This window comes from Hippopotamus amphibius, chromosome 2, assembly GCF_030028045.1.
Source record: "Hippopotamus amphibius kiboko isolate mHipAmp2 chromosome 2, mHipAmp2.hap2, whole genome shotgun sequence".
NCBI classification, from domain to species: domain Eukaryota; kingdom Metazoa; phylum Chordata; class Mammalia; order Artiodactyla; family Hippopotamidae; genus Hippopotamus; species Hippopotamus amphibius.
Genome location: NC_080187.1, coordinates 171,446,837 through 171,463,183, shown reverse-complemented (window position 1 = coordinate 171,463,183; position 16,347 = coordinate 171,446,837). Strand labels below are relative to the sequence as shown.

Sequence of the window (16,347 nt, the reverse complement as noted above, 5' to 3'; positions counted from 1 at the left end):
TCATCTAAGATGATACTCCTTGAATAAATTTCAGGAGAATCTAGGCCAAAGAGATGAGCTGAAGCGAGTGAGATAATTTATTTTTATTGCCTAAACTGCAGAACATTCCCTACACAGCAAAAAGGAGAAATGGGACAGGAACAGGACCCGCAGGGAAACCAAACCTGGCAATTTCTTTACGAGGAGTTGAAGAGGTTAAGGTCCTGATTTGATGAGATTGCAACCTTGAAACAGCGGACAGTCTCAGTTAAATAAGGTGGGGCAACAGGTCAATGAGAAAGAACGAGGACTCCCTAAGAAGCAGATGGTTTCAGGTCTCAAGTAGAGGAGAACCTGAGCTTATGCAGTCTCTCACTAGGAAGCCTCTGCTGAGGGACAGGCCTCAGGCTCTGCCTTGAGCCTCCTCCACTTAGGCTATGACTTCCTTCAAGGCGGCCCCCAGCTCTGGGAAGGAATACTGGTAGCCAGCAGCCAGTGTCCGCCGTGGGACCACCTTCTGGCCCTCCAGCAGCATGACGGCACGTTCTCGCCCAAAGACAGCTTGGACCACAGTGCTGGGGAAAGGGATGAAGGCTGGGCGGCCCAGGGCTGCACCCAAGGCCCGAGCAAACTCAGCATTGGTAGTGGAAGAGGCTGGAGCCACTCCATTCAGGACCCCTTGCACGTGGCTTGCTTCAAGGGCGTGAGCCAGGATTCCCGCCAAGTCTCCAATGTGAATCCAGGGGAAGAACTGGTGGCCTGAGCCGATGGGGCCCCCCAGGCCCAGGCGGAAAGGCAGGAGCATGTAACCAATGGCACCACCTCCACGGCCCAGCACAACCCCTAGAGCAGGCAAGAAGGACGGTATAGGGAGGCCCCTCAGCCTGCAGGCAGTCCCACTGTTCCTCCCCGCTTCACCCCCTCACCCTTTCCCCATGCTGACTTTGCTCTGTGGCAGGCAAAGGGTGTGGCTCTCTTTGGGATGTCCCATCCTCCCACCTGCAGGTTAGCCAGAAGTGGTGGCATCCTCTATAAGCTCAGCTCCCCTCATCCCCCCACGCTCCCAGCCTAGAGAAGGCATTCCAACCCTGCCTGATATCCAGGCCCCTAGTTCTCACCAGAGCGCACCACCACTTGACGTGTAGAATCTCCAGGAAGCCTGGCTGCAGCTTCCCATTTGGTTACAAGGTTGGAGAAAAAGTCAAAATCCCCTCCTGGGCTGTCCTCATCGTACTCAGCAGTCAGGCTGGGCTGGTAGTAAGCTGCCGGTGGAACAGCACGTGTTTTCCCTGGATGTCCCTGGTCCTGCCTGGCCCTTTGCAGTCAAGGCTTCCTTTGGCCTCACCCTCCTCCACCCTTGGGATTTCCCCATGGGAAGTCAGAGCCATGGATATTTTCCCCTTGAGCTTCTCCATGACCTGACCTGTTCCTGCCCTGGAGCCATTCTTATCTTTTGTTACAAGGCTAAGCTGAGGCTGCTAGAGTGCAGAAGCTAAGAACAAGGACTTGGGTGCCAGGCTGCCTGAGTTTTAATCTCAACTCCATCATTTATTAACTCTGTGACTTTAGGCAAATTACATAACTTCTCTGTGCAGAATTTTTGCATCTTTAAAATGGGAATAATAGTATCCACTGCATAGATACTGTTATTCCCATAGTACCTATGAGGATTAAATGTAATATGTACAAAGCACTTAGAATAGTGGCTAGTGTGTGTGTATGTAATATATACACACACATAGATATTTGGTCCCAAAAGTAAAATACAAGAATCAAGAATTCTGTTCCTAAAGAACTGTGCTATGAGAAATAAGGGACCTGGGAGTCGGTGGGACTTTCCCTGGCACTGGGAGCAGTGCCACTCCCCTCACTTTCTCTGAGGTTCCCATTTCTCAGTGAAAGTACACAAAAGTCAGGAGAAATATGCACGGAATGAGGGCCTAGGTAGTTCCTGTGCTTGGAAAAGACTAGCACTCTGGGGCCTGAGCTACCCTTCCCTGTGCTCCCTCCTTTCCCTGGCTAGTCTAAGGGTTGGTGGTGTGGGGCATACCTACACCTGTGACTAAGACCCAGGCCTGGGGGGGGTGTGGGGCCTTAGCAATGGCTTCAGCCAGCATTTGGGTGGTCTCCAGGCGGCTGCTGAGAACCTCTTTTTGGAAGGCTTCATTCCACCTGCAGGAGAAACGGGAAATAACATGCCACTAAATATGTGCACATACCCTTCCTTCCCTCTCTTTCCCTGGGGCCCATCTGTATCCATTTCTAGTAAAGCCCTGCATTGCAGCTTAGAGAAATGGTCCATCTCTTCTGTAGGAGGAAAAGGCACATCTACTTTGGGCATCCTGAGTGGGGAGTAAGGTCCACTAGCTGAGTGGGAAGAAGGGCAAGTGGGTGTGGAGGAATGGGGTGGGGGCACGAGCAGGCAGGGATACGGGCTGAGTTCTCAATCTGGCAGCCCCATTCTCCGCAGCTCACTGGTTCTCGTCAGAGTCGGCCCTCTCCTCCCTCTGCTCTGAAGGATGTCAGCTGCAGGGGCCGGCTGACCTGCGGAGAGGGTTGAGGATGTTCTCTCCCGCCAGATTGACGGCGGCATCGCAAGGGGGCAGCCCGGACGTAGCGAGCTCATCCTGTTGGAGAAAGTACACAGGGCCCGCGAGGCCGCGCCCTGAGCCACCAAACCAGGACCCTCTACCCCCATGCTTCCAGAATTTGGACATACCCACGTGATCCGACCGGGCCCCGGCTTTCGGGAAACCAACGTCACTTCGTGGCCCCTGGCCTTCAGCAGCTGGGTTAGGGCTGTCCCGATGAAGCCCGTCCCGCCACCTGATCAGAAAATGCGAGGTGTTTATCCTCCCGGGGGCGGCTTCTGCCCCCGCATGTGGCCCCTTCTCTGGTGCCCTCCATCTGACTCCAGACTTCTCCCCTCCTTCTCGCCCCCTCCCCGCGATGCTAGGTGACACAGGTCACAGAGCTTAGGGAGATTCGGCTTCCAGTGCTCTGAGGCCAAGGCCAGGCTGCCTGTGCACGAGATGGTGCCCTCGCTCAGAAACGGCCTCTTAGCTCTCAATTTCTGGCTACATCTTCTTTGCATAAACTGTGCCTCCTCCCACTCCCCCTTCCTGCCTTCCCTCACCCACAAGAACTCTCATAGCGACCAGGACCTAACGCGCCTGCGCACGATTTAGAGGTTGCCTCCTCTAGGGCGCAACTACAGCACTTTTGCGCATGCGTCTTTCGGGAAGCGAGCTCCAGTCGTGGGGCCGGCGGAATTGAGACTGGGCGTGGCCCTGCCTGGCGACCCGGAAGTATTCGTAGAGAAGGCTGTATATTTCCTTGCGAGGCGAAGCCGGGACCTTGGCAAGGAGGCGGGGACAGGGAGTAGGCTGAGGGGGCGGGGAAAGATGGGGAGGAGGCGGAGGAGGGAAGGTTTTAGTATAGGAAAATCTTTGACCTAAAACCCGAAGCTATTCAAACCTCCGAATTCTGGCTGTCTGTTTAGTTTGGTGGATTAGTATTCCGAGAGAATGCATCCAGCAGTAGCTTTCGTTCTCCCAGCCTATTATTTCACCTTTTCTTCTCCCTGTTCCGGCTCCTTCCTGTCGGCATTTAAACGTTCTAAAGTTCCCCTCGACTTAAAATAACCCTTCTCCAGCCCTCTTCTTCCTCCGCTAATGTCCTATCTTTCTCTTCACCTTAATAGCCAAACTTCTTAAAAGACTGGTGTCCATTTTCTACTTCTACTTCACATCCGTCCGGCTTTGCCTTTATCACATTCATTGCCCCTCTCGCCAAGATCGCCAATTTCCCATGTGTCACCAAAACTAATGCCTAGTTTTCAGTCGTTTTTCTCGACCTCTGTATCAGTGGACATTTGCTGACTCCTCCCTCAGGAAATACTCTTTTCTTGGCCTCAACGAAAGCCACCCCCTCTTCTGGGTCTTTCACCCAGCTTTAGTCAGTATGTGAATAAAGAGTTGTTTCACCTCCTCTAAGGTGTTGTTGATATTCCTCTCTTCCCATTCTGCACTTATTCCCAAGCATCTACCTCGGTGAATTCAGTTACCAGGTTTTTCAAACAAGACTTCCCAAGTCTCCTATGAACTATAGGAGAGCCTCAGAGCTCCTGAATCCTATAAAAACTCCCCACTAGATATCTCTTCTTGGATATCTAAAACTCTGTTGATTTTACTTACTAAATATCTCCCAGATCCATCTATTTCTATCTCTGCCACCACTACTCTTCTTCAAGTTACTAATCTCTTTGGTCTATTTTCTGCAATAGTCTCTTTAATATGTCGCTGCTTCTTTAATAGGTCTCTTCTCCCCACACAGTTCCACACACTGCAAGCTGAATCATCTTTTAAAAAATATGTGGGGGACTTCCCTGGTGGTCCAGTGGTTAAGACTCCACGCTCCCAATGCAGGGGCTTCCTGGTCAGGAAACTAGATCCCACATGCATGCCACAAGTAAGAGTCTGCATGCTGGGAATAAAGAGTCCGCATGCCTCAACTAAAGGTCCCGCATGCTGCAAAGAAGATCCCTTGTGCCGCAACTAAAAGATCCCAGGTGCCACAATGAAGATCCTGCATGCTGCAACTAAGACCCAGTGCAGCCAAATAAATAAATATTTTTTAAAAAATAAATTAAAAAATAAAAATTTGTGGGAGGAACACTGTGTGGCATATGTATCCTAAAACAGTTCCATTACAAAGTTCCTGGATATGCTGGATAGAATTGGACACAGCTTCACTTAAATGAGTTGTCGAGTTAGCTAGAAAATAAAAGAACTATCCAGAGACCCAAAACAAAGTGTGCTTTGGGACTGAGGCTATCTTGTGGGTTGTCAGTCAATTTTTGTAACCCAGAGTCTTGGTTGACAGGAGACAATGCCTGGGTCAGGGCAGGGGTGGGGAGCTGTGAGGAGAGGGGGAGGAGAGAGGCTAAATCAGATGCCTTTAGACCATAGATTCAAGAGGGTGGAGATCCTTCAATATCCTCATGGAAGTGAGGTAGGAATCCCTTCCAGGGTTTTGTGCCCCTTGTAAGAGGGGATATACATAGGGACAGCGCTCTGATCCCAGCAACCACTCCTTCTCCCTTGGGAGGCTGATGGAGAGCAGGCTCTTAATGACTTAAAGTTTTTTTCTTTGGGGTTCTGGAAATGGGTGGGTCAGCTTATCCTTCCTCCTCAGCCTCTCCTTTGGCAACTGATCTAGTAAAGTTAAACTGTTCGCAGATCTCGCAGTCCATCTGACACTTTGGCAGTTAAAACATTCAAAGCTGAGCCAGACAACAAGACATGAGAAATTTCTGTCTGTACATCTGGGTTTAGGGGCAAGTGCAGCTGGTTCCCTTCAGGAAGACAAGGTTCCCTCCTGAGTCTGTAGCAATCACAAGGAATTCTTTCATTGAAATGGGACTGTTTCCCCCACAGCTGCTTCCTGAAACAGCAAAAGGAGTTGAGCACAGTCCCTCTGGGTGGTCAGGCCATCACTGTGGACAGGAAGCCAGGACTCAGGGAGGGTCCTCCTCTCAGTGTGGGCTGGGACAGGGCAGGATGAGGGATTTGCTAGCCACTCTGCACCTTCCTCTGTGCCGGCTCTAACGGTATGAATGCCCTCTGCTTTATTTTGTTTGGACAGATTTTTGCAACTTCTGTCAGGCTCTGGGCTGTAACTTGTTAAATGCTGTTCACATCATCGTTTCACAGTTTCTGATGAAAATATTATAGAACCAACCAACGAATCAACCAAAATCCTAACAAGGAGACCCAACAGATAAAGGATGCTAAGAACCCCTCTGGTCCCCCTTTTTTAATTAATTAATTAATTAGGTTGTGTCAGGTCTTTTTTTTTTTTTTTGTGCCGGGTCTTAATTGCAGCAGGTGGCTCCTTAGTTGTGGCATGTGAACTCTTAGTTGTGGCATGCATGTGGGATCTAGTTCCCCGACTAGGGATCAAACCCGGGACCCCTGTATTGGAAGCACAAAGTCTTAAACACTCCACCACCAGGGAAGTCCCAGTCCCCCTTTTTAACATAGTCTCCTCAGACCCCAGACTTTGTGAAGATGGAAGTGAAACTGTGCCACTCAGATTGGGACTTGAACCCACATGCAGGGACTCGAACCTGGCCAAAACCTAGATTGGTACTTGAACTCATGGACTTTTAATTGAGATCACACACCTGGTCTCAGGACTTCATGAAGCTCAGGTTCTTTATGTCTCATAGCGGAAAGAATTCAGTGAGACACAAAGTGATAGGTAAGAAGTGGATTTATTTAGAGAGGTACACATTCCATAGACACAACGCCATCCATCTCAAAATACGAGAATGGCCTTGGGACAAACACACTCCACAGAGAGCGTGGGCCATATCAGAAGGCAAGAGACTCTGAAATATAGGGTGGTTAATTTTTATGGGCTGGTTAATTTCATAGGCTAATGAGTGGGAAGATTATTCCAACTATTTCAGGGAAGGGGCAGAGATTTCCAGGAATTGTGCCACTGCCCCCTTTTTTGCCTTTTATGGTTAGCCTCAGAACTGTCATAATGCTGGTGGGTGCATCATTTAGCATATGCGAATGTATTACAATGAGTGTATTATGAGGCACAAGTTCTACCGGAAGTGGAATTTTCCATCATCTTGGACCTATATGGTTCTAACCAGCTTTTATCATGTCCCATGGCTATGTCATTCTTTTAAAGGTTGTGCCCTGCCCCCTTCCCTCCTATTTCAGAAGCAGCGTCCCCTGAGCCTTTCCCTCTGTGGAGATGCCAATTCTTCTCTCAGGGCTACACCTCCTCTTCTCTTTTCTCCCCTCCATGAAGACTTCTAGATGCCACCCTCTCCAGCCAGACCACTATCCAGACGTCTGTTTCCAGTGGTGCCTTTTTCAGGAGTTGATAATTTTTCGCCTCTGGCATCAGCCCCATGTCCTTCTGCTTTTGGTCTGGACCTGCCATGAAGACCAAGTACCCCTGAGGAGTGTCTGCTTTCTCTTTCCAGAGCAGTGAGTGGGAAACGAGGCGAGGATTGCCCTCCTTTGTGCTCGAGTACTGGAGAGAGAGTGTATGTGTTTGTATGAGACAGAGGGAGAGAGGAGAGGAGAAGAGAGAGAGAGATATTAGTCTTTGGTCAGGCTGAGGGGAAATGTTTAACATGAGCAGCTCTGGCTGCACCACCAGTGGCCTCACTAGCCCAGAAATTCCATTTCCTACCCACTCAAAGGAAGGGCTACAGGCTGCAGACTGTTGCCAGTGTTCTGGCTCTAGGCTGTAAAATGGCCATCAGCAGGCTTTTCCCGGGTTTGTTTCCCCTCTGACCAACAGTGTAGCAAATAGACAAAGGCAGGAAAAGCCAAGCCAGGTGAGAGACAGCCTCCGCCTGGTTCATTGCTGGGTCATGAATCTTTTTTTTGGGGGGGGTAGCCTACTAAATTTATATTTATTGCTTACCTTACGTCACAGTGCCTAGCACGCATCATTCACTCATAAACGTTATGTTTATAATAAGAATAAATAGTCCTTTCGTTATCACTCAAAGTCTCTAAGTGCTTGGCATCACATAAGCAAGGGAAAGTGGAAGTTCATTCTTCTTATTTATTATTATTGAGCAAAGCACTTGACACAAAGCCTGGCTCCCATGGGCCCTAAAGAAACACTCTTCGTGGTTAGGGTCCTCAATTCTGGGCGTCCCAGACCTGCGCGACCCCCGGCTCCCGCCCCTGCGGCCAGAGCCGCGCCTGCGCGCTACCCGGCAGGGGTTCCGCGCGCTCAGCGCCTCACCGCCCCAGCGCGCGCCGGGCCGAGCTGGCCAGCCTGCTCCGTGCGCGCATGCGCGCGTGCCGAGCGCTCGTGGGGGCACCGCGGCTTCGTGCTCGCCGTCGGCTGCCCGCACGCCCGCGCACCAGGCCCCTGCCTCCGCCCGCGCGCGCGTGCGCGCGCCCCGTCCTTTCCAAATTTAAAGGGGGCGCGGCTTTCACGCCTCCCGCCCCAGGTGACTTTTCAGGGGTCTCCCTGCTAGAGGTCGCCGCCGCCAAGGAACATGGCGAATGTGGAGCAGGTCCTGAGCCTCGAGCCGCAGCACGAGCTCAAATTCCGAGGTAAGCCCCCGGGGCCCGCCATTTTCGGCCGGGGGCGGGGCCCGCGCTCCCGAGTGGGTCACGAAGTAAAACCGGAGATTTGAAACCCTCCGCGGCAAATGAGCAGCATATGAAGGCGTATCTGGTCCAACGGGACCTAATGGGAAGATGATCATGGGCCATAATTCCAGAGTAAAGGATATGATAAGCATATGAGAGTGAAGTGGCCCTGTACACGAGGAAGACATAAATGATCTTAAAGTAAAAACTTACCAGATGTCTGTGGGAGGAAATCACATTCTCATGTGATTCTCAAAATCACTTCCGCGTATAATAAAATGTCGACTGATTGTGTGACACAATATAGTCTTAGATGTTGCTTTAGAAGGCAGATCATTGCAAGGTGAATAAAACTTATTTATTCATTGGCCTGCTAGAACTATTTGGCATCCTTTTGAGGAACTGAGTGCCTGGGTGAGGTGGTGAGAGGCAAATTACACTTATATGGTTTAAAATGGAATGGATGGGGACTTCCCTGGTGGCACAGTGGTTAAGGATCCGTCTGCCAATGCAAGGGACAGGGGTTCAGTCCCTGGTCCAGGAAGATTCCACATGCGGTGGAGCAACTAAGCCCATGCACCACAACTACTGACCCTCCACTCTAGAGCTTTCAAGCCACAACTACTGAGCCCATGTGCCACAACTACTGAAGTGCACGCACGTAGAGCCTGTGCTCCACAGCAAGAGAAGCCACCACAATGAGAAGCCCGCATATCACAACGAAGAGTAGCCTCCACTTGCTGCAGCTAAAGAGAAAGCCCACGCACAGCAAAAAAGACCCAATGCAGCCAAAATAATAAATAATTTTAATAATAATAATAATAACAAAAAGATGGAATGGATGGAAGAGCAAAATGGGATTGTGAAGAAGCAGACCACTCGCTATTGTGGGTTACCTGACCAGTTCTGGGAGTGAAAAGTGAGATTAGAGAAGCTGTTAATTTAATGCAAACTGTACTACTTGAGGAAGGAAAGGGTGGAAAATGCCTCATTAGGGTAGAAATTAGAGGCGATGTTTCTACATAAGATTTTGAGTTTTGGAAATAGACTGTGATATAAACCATGCCAGGTGTTACCTGTAATTCTTTTACTAATTGTGTTTACACCCAGTTAAATCCAACATCCTTGTGGGAGAAGGGAGATAACTGAGATAAAACAGGAAGATTAGTTAGTGAAAAATTGAAAGGTATAATATCAAAAGGCAACAACCCATAAGAACCTTACAAATTAAGAAGTAAATTTCTGAATTGATGTTTTCAGGCACTTAAAAAAAAAAATCTTCCTTGGTAATTGACTAGCCTAGTCAAAGAGGCTGCTATAGGTAAAAATACACATTCTAAAAATATGGTAAAATTGGCTGGGTGGGGAAAAAAGAGAAGTCATTGAATAGCAAGAGTTAGATGTTAACTAGAAATAAGGCAACCAAAAAACTTAGACTCTAACTTAACCAAAAAAAAACCTCCCAAACTTTTAATTGCAGTCTAACACCTACAACTCAACGTGAACACATCCATGTAACCACCACCCCAGTCAGGACCAGCATATCCACAGCCCCTGGAGAAGCCCCCTATTCCCCAGCCACGGGCCTCCTCCTGATTCCTGCCTCCTCAGTCCTCACCGAAGGTAACCGACTATCTAGACTTTTAACACCATAGATTAGTTTTGTCAGTTTCTAAGCTTTATTATAGAGATGGACTGAAACAATAGGTCTTCTTTTAAGTCTGGCTCTTTTCCTCTCCTCAACATTATTTGTTTGTGAGATTCATCCATGTTGTTGTACAGACCAGTGGTTAATTTTTATTGTGGGATAGTATCCCATGTGATATTACCATACCATATATTTATTCATCCTACTGTTGGACTTTTTAAAAAAAATTAATTTATTGGCTGCGTTGGGTCTTCATTGCTACACACGGGCTTTTCTCTAGTTGTGGAGATTGGGGGCCACTCTTCATTGTGGTGCGAGGGCTCCTCATTGCAGTGGCTTCTCTGGCTGCAGAGCACAGGCTCTAGGTGCACAGGCTTCGGTAGTTGTGGCTCACAGGCTCAATAGTTGTGGCTCACGGCTCTAGAGCGCAGGCTCAGTAGTTGTGGCGCACGGGCTTAGTTGCTCTGCAGTATGTGGGATCTTCCTGGAGCAGGGATCGAACCCATGTCCCCTGCATTTGCAGGCAGATTCTTAACCACTGCGCCACCTAGGAATTCCCTGTTGATGGACTTTTGTGTTGCTTCCTAATACCATGTTGTTATGAGCATTCTTGTTCATACTTTATGATACAGATATTTCTTTTGGGTACATTCCTAGGAGTGGGATTGATAGGTCAGAGGATATGTACGTTTTCAGTTTCCCAACGGATGCTGTCAAAGTGGTTGACTCAATTTACACTCCCTCCATTACCAGGAGAGTTCCTGTGGCTCTGCTTGCCCATACTTGGTATTATCAGTCTTTTTAAGCCATCCTGGTGATTGTGTAGTGGTATTGCATTGTAGTTTCAGTTTGTATTTTCTTGATTACTAATAAGGTTGGGTGCCTTTCATATGTTTATTGGCCATTTGGATATCTTATTTTGTGAATTTCCTGTTTAAGTCTCTTGTCAGTGTTTCTTTAGGGTTGTCTGATTTTTTTTCTTATTGATTGACAGGCATTATCTATAAATGTGTGTTAGCCCTTTGTTGGCATATGTGATGTAAGGATCTTCCTCCACTGGGAGGCTTGCCTTTTCACTCTCTTAAAGGTATCTTTTGGTGAGTAGAAGTCCTTATTGTAACCCAATTTATCAAATCATTTTTACTTTAAGACAGTAGTTCTCAACTGCGGATAAAATATAGGACCCCTAGTTAAATCTGAATATCAGCTAAACAGTGAAAAAATTTAATTTATTTCCCAGGAAATTTTTGGGACACACACTGTTTTTGTTGTTGTTGTTTAATGTGAAATTCAGTTTTAGGAGGTGTTCTGTCCTTCCCCCCCAACGTGGCAACAACTCCCCCAAGGGACATTTGGCAGTGTCTTGGAGACATTTTTGGTTGTCATAGCTGGAGTGGTGGTGGTGGTGCTACTGGCATCAGTGGGTAGAGGCCAGGGATGCTGTTAAACATCCTACAATGCACAGACATTCCCCCACAACAAAAATGTATCCTGTTCAAAATGTCGGTAGTGCAAGGTTGAGAAACTTGTTTCAAGGTTAGTGATTTTTCTGTACCTTTAAGAAATCTTTCTAAACCCCACGGTAATAAAGATACTCCTGTCATATTGTTTAGAAGTTTTATTACTTTACCTTTAATGTGTTGAGCACCTGGAATTGATTTGTGTGTGTGTGTGAGATAGGGGTCAAATTTCATTTATCCCCATGGATATTCACTTGGCCCAGCATTTGCACTGAAATGAGTGTCCTTTTCCACTGCCCTGCACTTCCTCCTTTGCCATAAACCAAGTGTCCATGGATGAACGTGTCTTTTTCTGGACTCTCTTCTGTTTCATTGCTCCAGTTGATTCTTTGCATCAATATCACATTGTACTGATTACAGTAGATTTAATAAATCTTGATTTCGGGAGGTATCTTAGATTGGGTTTTCCCAGAAACAGACCCTGATACAAAGATTTGAGTGCAAGTAATTTATCTGTGATATGATTCCTGGAAGGGATGTGGCCTTAGGACTGTCAACCAAAGACATGAGAGACCAAACAGGCCAAAGGACTCAGTGAAAGTTTCTCTCAGGGATTGGGCACAGACAGGAAAAAGGCCTTGTATTCTCCACTCACCTCTTCAGATCCACCCTCCACCCTGCTCTGGGACCCACCTTTTGCCCTGCTTCAAAAGCCCTCCTTGTCCTCTGGCTTTCAATTGGAATTGGCCAACGGGGGATGCTGGCAGGAGTCGGGGGGGCAAGGGAAGAGTGAGATGGTGGAATTTTTCACTGAACCGCTTTGTGCCAGACCACCGGTTATCTGTGAGTCCTTCTTCTACTGCAGCCCACAGGTACTGTCCTGCAGCCACAGCTGGAGCTAGTGGAGGCAGAGCTTCAGCTTTCTTTCTGGGGTCCGGGAACCACTCCTCCCCCACGTCCCATCGTGCCCAAGAGGCAGTGATGGCTTCTCACTCTTGCCAGCTCTGGGGTGCGTCACCACCCCCTATTGCTTTCCTGTAACTCTGCTCCCTTTGCAAATAGATTGTCCATTGAACTTTTCCTAAATTATCCTGTGTGATTGTGCCATCTGTCACTGCTGGACCTGACAGACACACCCTTTGAGAATAAAGGCCCAAAGAAGAGGTTGATGTGATTGTTCCACAGCCCAGAGGTGAAGTTGGCAATGGAAACATTCAGTTGGTTGTGGTGTACTTTTCAGAGCCTGCAGCCCCGCAAAGATAAACTCATGTGAGATGAAAATCAGAGAAGATCTTAATCAGGAAAACCATTATGAAAACTAGCAAAGATCTTATCATCCTGTCTGCCCCAGCCTAATGATGCCATTATTGGTGAGAAAATGAATGAACTTTTTGGCCAACCCAATAAAAAATTTGGAACATATGCAAAGTGAGGAGGATTGTACAGTACATTCAGTGTACTCATTACTCAACTTCAGCTATTATCAATACTTGACCAATTTTGATTCACTTACACCTTTCATTACCCTTCTCCTACTACCCTCCCTTCTGCATTATTTTGAAGCAAACCTCAGACATGAACAAGCTCTCTCATCAAGCACTCTCATCAGCTACCGTGGCCCTTACACTTGGAGGTGTGGATCTCAAGTCAGGGGAGTGATTCAGTTCTACTTTGCACTGTTGGCTGGCTCCACTGCTCCAGGGGCCTCATTCAAACCTCATCTTGTCCTCGTCTTTATTGTGAGGAGTTGGGGGGTAGAACAGGGTTCATGTGTGTGGTGCCTGACCACAGCTGGATATATGAGGACAACATTTATCCTGGGGAGATGTTGCCCTGGAATCGAAGGGGTATGTCCAGAGAATTGAGGTGGTTGGAGGAAGGAAAGCTGTTAGAGAAACAGAAGACCCAGAGAGCTATGGTCAGACATTTGGAGGGTGGTCTCAGGTTTAAAGTATTAGTCTGTGTGAATCCAGAATGTAGATCTAGGATCTCTAGGCAGAAATTATCAAGAAGCAGATTTTATTTATTTAAAAAATTTTTACTTTATATCGGAGTATAGATGATTAACAATGTTGTACTAGTTTCAGGTGTACAGCAAAGTGATTCAGTTATACATATACAAGTTTCTATTCTTTTTCTTTTTTTTTAATCAATTAATTTACTGGCTGAGTTGGGTCTTCATTGCTGTGCACAGGCTTTCTTTAGTTGCAGGGAGCAGGCGCTACTCTTTGTTGTGGTGCGAGGGCTTCTCATTGCAGTGGCATCTGTTGTTGTGGAGCATGGGCTCTAGGCGTGTGGGCTTCAGTAGTTGCGGCTCGCAGGCTCTAGAGCGCAGGCTCAGTAGTTGTGGTGCACGGGCCTAATTGCTCCGTGGTATGTGGGATCTTCCCGTACCAGAGCTTGAACCTGTGTTGCCTACGTTGGCAGGTAGATTCTTAACCACTGCGCCCCCAGGGAAGTCCCTATCTATTCTTTCTCAAATTCTTTTTCCATTTAGCTTATTATAGAATATTAAGCAGAGTTCCCTGTGCTATGTAGTAGGTCCTTGGGAATTCCCTGGCAGTCCAGTGGTTAGGACTTGCACTTTCACGGCCAAGGCCCGGGTTTGATCCCTGGTCTGGGAACTAAGATCCTGCAAGCCTCACGGCACAGAAAACAAAACAAAACAAAACAAAACAAAACAAAACAAAACAAAACAATACACAACACAGTAGGTCCTCGTTGGTTATCTATTTTAAATATAACAGTGTGTGTTTGTCAATCTCAAACTCCCAATCTATCCCTCTTGCCCACCCTTCCCCCTGGGAACCATAAATTCATTCTTTAACTCTGTGAGTCTGTTTCTGTTTTGTAAATAAGTTCATTTGTATCATTTTTTTTTAGATTCCGCATATAAGGGATATCAGATGATATTTGTCTTTCTCTGTCTGACTTAACCTTACTTAGTATGATAATGTCCCGGTCCATCCATGTTGCTGCAAATGGCATTATTTCATTCTTTTGAATGGCTGAGTAATATTCCATTGTATACAGGTACCACATCTTCTTTATCCATTCCTCTGTTGATGGACATTTAGGTTGCTTCCATGTCCTGGTTACTGTAAACAGTGCCGCAGTGAACATTGGGGTGCATGTACCCTTTCGAGCCATATTTGCAAGAAACAGATTTCAGTTCAAGAACGTTCTAATCTGAGTGGTTGGAAAGTGGAGTAGCCACCCTGGCTTGGTAATCACCAGATGAGGATGAGGTAGGAGGATTTATGCATTTAGTTAGAGTGGTGGGTGGGTAAGTTAATTAAGCTCCTTTGAGTGAATTTTCTAGTTCCTAAGAAGATCAGTGACAGAGAGGTAGAACCTTGGTTAAGGGTCAGGAACTTCGTATGACTGTAGAAGTCCTTTTACCTTTCTGGGTTCTAGTTACACAATTAGGATTTTGGAGTAGGTGGTAGCAATGATGGCTAACTTATATTAAGCTCTTGTATGTTTTAAGCAGGATATTAGTTCATTTAATGCTAACAACTATATGAGATAGGAACTATAACTATCTGTATTGCAGACATGAAGAAACTGAGACATGAAGACATTAAGTATTTTGCCTGTGGTTGGCACACAGCTACCAAGTGATAGAGCTGGGTTTTGAACGTAAGGCCGTTTCAGAGCTGGCATGCTTAACCACGAAGCCATACAACCTGTCCGCAGTAAGTCTTAGTGTTCCAGCTCTAATCATGCTGTGATTTTGGGATTAAATGAAATAATATTTGTGAACTTTGTGTTATTCTGTACAAATGACACATCTTCACATCTTGTATTTTTTTTCAAAATGAGATTATTACATTTTTTTTTTTCCAAACAGATTTTTGACAAGCTATGCTCTTCCTGGAATATTAAAATCAGGCAAAAGCCTCATAGATTGTGAGCTCTGATAGGGCAGGCACTGAGCCTGTCTTATTTACTTATTTACTTATTTATTCTTGTCTCCCTGTGCCTGGGACACTGTAGGTGCACAGTAAGATTTGTTTATTGGTTGAAGGCAGGGCAGTAGCAGAGAGGAAACTTTTTGCTCCAAAGATGCCATGCTGTAGGTGGCCAGCTGGGGGAGTTCTAGCCCCAAGTCCAGGGCAGTCTGAAGGAAGCTGATGTCTGGTGGGCTCTGAGTCCAGGGGGAGGCTGGTCAGGATGTGAAGGGTTGAGCTGCTTTTGAAAAGAGGTCCCATCTGAATCAGAGGTCTGGTCCTCTCTCAGCCAGTGCAGGGAACATTGCCCTACTAGTGCCCTACTGCCCTCAACAGGACTGACCCCTCTCTCCTCTGTGCCTCCCCACAAGTGCTGGGCATCGTTGAGGTCACACAGATTTGGGCCTAAGCACTGGCCCCATGGTGAAGTTTTGTAGAGAGAGTGCCAATGTTTCCCCTGCGACCTGGGCTGGACTCCGATGCGCCTGGGGACCTTGAGGGCTGCCTGACCAGTCCTGCCTGGCACTGGGCCAGCTCTTCCTTGGCTCAGAGCTGACTTTTTTTTTGTCATGGATCAAGAAACTTTATTCAACAACAACAATCAATAATACTAACAATAACAACCACAATGATGATGACTAACAACATTGATGATGCTTGATATGATAATTATCATAATAATATATTATAGCTTAATGGTATAGTATTAACACTTATAGGGAGATAGGCCAATAGCACATACCTCTGTGAGTGAATGAATGACCAAGTGCCCTTACTGAGACTTATGGGATGACTTGGTGTCAGAATCATAGTTTTTCACCTTGAATTTGGGTTCTGTGAAGGCAGAGGCCAAGGAGCAGAAGGAAAACATAGGAGGAAATGAAAAGCTCTGTAAGTTGAATCTTGAGCAAGGCAGGGACGCCTAGGATGACATAGGAGGTGAATCCTGGTAGGGAGAGGAGACCAGGTCAAAGCCAGCCTGCCCGTGCTTCCCCCCCCCCCGCCATCCTCTGCCCCGAGCTTGGACATCTGGCTGGGGGTGCTGGACTCCCTGGAAGAAGGTGGGACAAACCCCCACCCCCACAGGTTGATTTCTGTGGAGGCACAAAATAGCCTTCCAGCTGCTCTCAGTTTGCAGCTCTGTGCAGAGGCCATTGGCAGCT

General features: G+C 47.2%; 2 protein-coding genes across 7 annotated transcripts in view; one reads left to right on the top strand and one right to left on the bottom strand.

The window, feature by feature from the left end:
• Nucleotides 1–73: 73 nt before the first annotated feature.
• SDR39U1 (short chain dehydrogenase/reductase family 39U member 1) lies at nt 74–3,214 on the bottom strand. 4 transcript variants are annotated; one of them, XM_057721060.1, is made up of 6 exons: nt 3,116–3,214; nt 2,699–2,805; nt 2,524–2,606; nt 2,030–2,151; nt 1,098–1,241; nt 74–822 (listed from the first exon to the last, which is right to left on the bottom strand). In XM_057721060.1, exons 1-6 carry the CDS (start codon nt 3,129–3,131, stop codon nt 410–412), a joined length of 885 nt encoding a protein of 294 aa, XP_057577043.1. In that variant the 5' UTR covers nt 3,132–3,214; the 3' UTR covers nt 74–409. The 4 variants fall into 4 exon arrangements, with proteins under 4 accessions (XP_057577043.1, XP_057577045.1, XP_057577044.1 ...); XM_057721062.1 differs by lacking the exons at nt 2,524–2,606; nt 3,116–3,214 and adding an exon at nt 2,455–2,523 and having other exon boundaries at nt 2,699–3,109; XM_057721061.1 differs by lacking the exons at nt 2,524–2,606; nt 3,116–3,214 and having other exon boundaries at nt 2,699–3,109.
• Nucleotides 3,215–7,878: 4,664 nt separating this feature from the next.
• Nucleotides 7,879–16,347, top strand: part of LOC130846061 (cathepsin G-like) — a 51,806-nt gene continuing 43,337 nt past the window's right edge. For all 3 annotated transcript variants that reach the window (XM_057724030.1, XM_057724031.1, XM_057724032.1), the window contains exon 1: nt 7,879–8,084. The gene's annotated coding sequence lies outside the window, so the exon portion shown is untranslated. The remainder of the gene's footprint in view (nt 8,085–16,347) is intronic.

Bases quoted from the DNA above. Each gene is read 5' to 3' on its own strand.
- SDR39U1 (XM_057721060.1), bottom strand. The intron at 2,607-2,698 runs GTATGTCCAAAT...TTTCTCCAACAG, and splicing joins GGCCCGGTCGGATCACGTGG to GATGAGCTCGCTACGTCCGG. The intron at 2,152-2,523 runs GTCAGCCGGCCC...TTTCTCCTGCAG, and splicing joins ATCCTCAACCCTCTCCGCAG to GTGGAATGAAGCCTTCCAAA.